The sequence below is a fragment of the Pseudomyrmex gracilis genome, unplaced genomic scaffold, assembly GCF_002006095.1.
Source record: "Pseudomyrmex gracilis isolate BER0280 unplaced genomic scaffold, ASM200609v1 scaffold_120, whole genome shotgun sequence".
NCBI lineage: Eukaryota > Metazoa > Arthropoda > Insecta > Hymenoptera > Formicidae > Pseudomyrmex > Pseudomyrmex gracilis.
The window spans coordinates 68349-73378 of record NW_018020704.1 but is presented as its reverse complement, the minus strand read 5'-3'; the positions used below and the strand labels follow the sequence as shown (position 1 = coordinate 73378).

The following is a 5030-nucleotide window of genomic DNA, read 5'->3' as shown; positions in this document are numbered from 1 at the left end:
GACCTCGGCCGCGCGGCCTTGGCGGGGTCACTGACCTCGGCCGCGCGACCGTGGTGGGGAGGGTCACTGACCTCGGCCGCGCGACCGCGGCGAGGTCACTGACTTTAGTCACGTGATTATGGTATATATATAGATATGTGTTAAAAAAATTAAACACGTTAAAATAAAAGAAATAATAGCGTGCGCGTAGCGCGCGCCTGTGTTGTGCTAGTAAATAGGAAAAAAATTAAGAAACATGTGCCGCTCGCACAATCTCTGTATAGTTTTAAGAATTCTATCGATTCGCCACGACTCCGTGAGTTCTTGTGCCTAAATTTGCATCTGAAACTTAGAATAAATTGCGATCCAATGTACCAAAAATACATACGTGCTATATTTATATAATACAATTTTTTAAACACGCTGGTACGTCTGTAATAAATAATTGCAAGAAAATGTTAACACATAGAAAATGTTAAATGTTATTTAAGAATATTTGTGTCTTCCTCAAATTATAATCGAATTCTTCCCGTAAATCAATATGACAGTCTTTCTACAGACAAGTTAATCGAGTAATCCTTGCGATCACGTAAGTGGAAGCGCGTATTAGTTGGTTCTCGAATTTCTCGAATGTAACAAACACGATTCGCATTTTTGTGGCCCTCAGGTCGCTGCGGTGACGACTCCGATACGGAAAGCGAGCCGGGCATTCCACTGAAGCGAAAGCAACGCAGAAGCAGAACGACGTTCACCGGCGAGCAGCTCGAGCAGCTGGAAGCTGCGTTCCAACGAGCTCAATACCCAGACGTTTATGCCAGGGAGGAACTGGCCCAGAGGACTGGGCTGACAGAAGCGAGAATCCAAGTGAGTTCCGCGTGACGTTAATAGCCGGCATTACCATACAGTGCACCGCGTCCATTGTAACAATATTAATTTGAACAGAATCTTCACGCCGCTTCTGTCAATGTCACCAGAAGGTGTCACGTGTTTTAAATTTCGGTTTTAACCCAGCTTTATAAAAAGATCTGAAATATTGTAAACTATTTATTGTTTTTTTATGTGACGTTAATATTTTGAAACGTTTTATTTAAATGATAAAAAAATAAAACCTAACAAAAATGTGAAGATTATAACGCACTGCTTTCGCGCCTCCCGTTACACGCACAACTATAGGAGTATTGTGTCAACGAATTTTTTTCGCGATTATCACAAAGCCAATCTCGTTCATTCAAATGGCCAAACGTGGATTGTTTTCAGGTGTGGTTCAGCAATCGCAGGGCGCGCCTTCGTAAACACGCCGGTAGCATTGCCCATTCGGTAGCCAGTTTGCCACTGACGCCGTGTCAATACGCCGCGGCCGGTCACGAGCTCGCTCAGATACCGCAGGTACCGCAGATGCCTGGCGGAATACCGCAGGTACCTACGACGTTGCATCACAGCCCGACGGCGCTGCACCAGACGCCCAGCAGCGTGCACCAAGTACCCGGTTCCACCCAAATGGCGACTACGATGTCCCAGGTGTCCACCACGATGAGCAACGCTCTGCAGGGACACGCGGTTGCCATTCCCGGTCATCTCGGCTCGCTGCCGGCGCACGCGGCAGCGTCTATGCAACTCGCGCAGGTGTCGACGATGCAGCCGCCGGTCGCGCACGGCGCGCCGACGTCGCTTTCGCACAATGCCAGTAAGTACTCGATAATATAAAAAAAAATCTAGAGAAAAAAATCCCTAAAATAAACAAATAATAGTTGCTGATTAATGATCTACAAAATCTCTAATTTAAATTAATGAACAATCGATAATTAAAAAATAAATGATTAATAAACGTAAAGATCGCTTTTTTTCGTCAGGTAACAGCGACTGGTCGAGATCGCAGATTGGTTGGGGACAGTTCAATCACTTTCAGTGCAGCGATTACGGTTCGGGTCATACCGGTGGTCATCAGCACGGATCGCACGCGAATCAGAATACTCAGTCCTCGGGCACGTCGAACACCGCGACAACGCCAGATTGGTACGATCAAAGCTACGATTACGCCCAGCTTAATTATCGTAGCGTGGGCGGAATATTTTAGCCGATCGGCAACTGTACAGAAGTTTAGATGTAGAAAAGATGCGCTTGATGCGCAATTCCCACAGAGACGTGTGAATATCTTTATCTTAATTATATAATTATTACAAATGTTGTATATAATATATATATATTGTACATAAAAAACAAATAAATTGTATATAATATATTATTACTTCTGTAATTTTATTTAATACTTTTTCATAATCTCCTAAAAGTTTGAAACACTGCGAAAGCCAGCAATATATCTCAGTTAAAGAAATATTTAAATTCGAAAACATTATTATTTTGGAGCTTGTTTGCTTAAATGGTTTTTTCTTTCATAAGAGATAATAATTTACGTGTTTAGTAATATTCCTCTCTAAAACAAAGATGCAGAAGCTTGTCACATGTTTGTACGTAATATAACTCTTTAATGAAGAGTCACGATATCTTGTTTGACTTTAAATCGCGGAAACATGTGCATATCGTTATTACTTATCAATCACTAAACCTGTACGTCAGAGAAAGACGGATGTTTATCGCACAATTTGCAGTAGATTTTATCATTCTTGACATAGAAAAGACTTTAAGATCAGTAATATCATGATGTAACTCATCGTAAATCCACACGGTGAAAAACAACGAAACGGCGCGTTTAGATAATGTTATTTTGCCTCCCACGGACTGATGTAATATTTGTAAAACAAATACTATTGATGCGCAAACTGCATCAGTTATTTAAAACAGGTTGTTTACAAACAATAATTTTTGCATGTTATCCCTGTTATCGGAATAAAATGTTTTTTTTTACAGCAATATTATGCATATTTTTTGTTTTAATATGTAATATAATATTTGTCATACGAGAGATTACTATCAAACGTCATAAAAACTTTAATTTCTTTAATTACGATAAATATGTCAATAACAAAAAGTCACACAATATCACTTCCTGATATGTAAGAAGTTCCCAGAAATTGTTATCAAGTCGATTTACTGCTAGCTAATAATTTCATTTACAAACATTCTGAGGCAACGTCACGTATTTGTCTTTGCTTGTCTATGTATCAGTAGAATTTTAAGAAATCAAGGAGATATAAGAGGAAAGAGCTCGAAATTGCGCGAATACTCCATCGAAATGGGTAGACATCACAACATGCAGTTAGCGTTCTTCGTGGTAAGTGTCTTCTTCGCAAATTCAATTTATTGCATCAAATCTAATATATATATCCTTATCTAAAAGTCTTGAATTGAATAAATTGAATAAATTAAAACTTTGAAAAAACGCGCATAAACAATCTATAACATTCAAAGATGTTTTTTGGGTTCGAACCGCGTTAGTGTCATTTTTATACCGACGTTTTGTGAACATTTCAGCTCACTTCATCAGGGTTGCAAGAGCAGCCTGATACTAATATTTAACCCGAAAAACATCTTCGAATATTAATACAACACATCGCAAAAGCATCAAATATCAAAAATGTATATTGATAAGAAATATCGTTCTGTTATGTTTTATACTTAAAATTATTGCATTAATATAACATTATAATATTATCACTTTTAGACGCTTATCTTTTGCGAACTAGCGTTGAGTCAACTTTTGGATCTCTTCGGTACAAAGGGTACAAAGATTATTATAAGTCGGAATGATAGTGTTACATGTAAAGCCGAACGTGAGTGCACTGATTGTGTATCAGGAAGAATATGCATTGGAGAAGAAAAAAAGACTCAAATAGGTCTCTTGATTTGTGACGAAGACACACCCTATTGTAATAGCGGTAAATGTTCAAAGGTATCTATTATGTACAAGTAAATTTATTTTACAAAAATAGAAGTTTTATATAATAAAAAATTTATGCCAAAGTTTTGAATTTTTAAACATTTAGAGATAAGTATCTAACGTTTTTTCATAAATAACAAAACGCCTACTAAGTATTATTATTGCTTTAAGATATTTATTTTATGTTTTTATATTATTGTTTTTGTTACTATCGCGTGTCTATCTTTATCACGCTCGTATTTTGATACTGTTATTAGACTCCGGATCCAAAATTGGGATGTACTCCACCATGCCCGGTTAATGGCGTACTACCTGATCCGACGGATTGCACGCGTTACATTAGATGCGCAGAACATGTAGCGACAGTCAACCAATGTCCAATACACAACGTTTACGATCACGCAACGGGTAACTGCAAATACAGTCGTCGCATCAGCGATTGCGTGAACTTCGACTGCCGCGGTCGAGAGGGTCAGATAGTCGTGTATCCACGAGACAATCGCCTTTACGCAATATGTGCAGATAACGTGCCAGTTATCCTAGGACGATGTAAGGATTATCAGAAATACGATCTAACTGAAGATAAATGCGTAAGACATTGCACGCAAGTCGGCAATCAACCACCGGATGATCTAGACAGTGAAGAGACTTGTGGAAAATATTATCGGTGTGTCCAAACATCAATATTACCCTGGCAAACATCATACGAGCCGGTGGAGATGTCGTGCGCGTGCAATGAAGGATACAACGAGACGATAAAAGATTGCAGTACAAATGCACGTTGTTTAAATGGTACAACCAGATGTCCGACAAAACAACTTTCTCCTTTAATCATTAACAATTCTGGAGATAGTAATAATGATAACGAAGTATCGAACGGTAATGATGACGTTGACGGTAATTTGGTAAACGGAAACGATAACGGAGATAACTCCGATTCCGGCAATGTTGCAAACGGAGGACCAAGTGCGTCTCCGTTAATTATCAACAATTCTGGAAATGACAATAGTAACAATAGCGTCTCAAATGGCGACGATGACGCTGATGGTAACATAGTAAACGGAAACAAGAATGGCGATAATTCTAATTCCGGTAACGTCGCGAATAACAGACCAACTCCCGTTCCATTAATTATTAACAATTCTGGAGATAGTAATAATGATAACAAAGTGTCGAACGGCAATGACGACGTCGATGGTAATTTGGTAAACGGTAA

The 5030-nt window shown here is 38.9% G+C and overlaps 2 protein-coding genes across 2 annotated transcripts in view; both read left to right on the top strand.

Annotated features, from left to right (window-relative positions):
• The window catches only part of LOC109856484 (protein gooseberry-neuro), a 20258-nt gene extending 18205 nt beyond the window's left edge, over window positions 1–2053 (top strand). The window contains exons 4-6 of the mRNA XM_020431809.1: window positions 647–843; window positions 1237–1663; window positions 1830–2053. Of these exons, the coding sequence (XP_020287398.1) occupies window positions 647–843; window positions 1237–1663; window positions 1830–2053 (848 nt within the window). The remainder of the gene's footprint in view (window positions 1–646; window positions 844–1236; window positions 1664–1829) is intronic.
• Window positions 2054–3101: 1048 nt separating this feature from the next.
• The window catches only part of LOC109856490 (putative uncharacterized protein DDB_G0282133), a 4786-nt gene continuing 2857 nt past the window's right edge, over window positions 3102–5030 (top strand). Inside the window, exons 1-3 of the mRNA XM_020431819.1 lie at window positions 3102–3208; window positions 3599–3826; window positions 4072–4813. Coding sequence (XP_020287408.1) covers window positions 3170–3208; window positions 3599–3826; window positions 4072–4813 — 1009 coding nt within the window. The 5' untranslated portion in view covers window positions 3102–3169. The remainder of the gene's footprint in view (window positions 3209–3598; window positions 3827–4071; window positions 4814–5030) is intronic.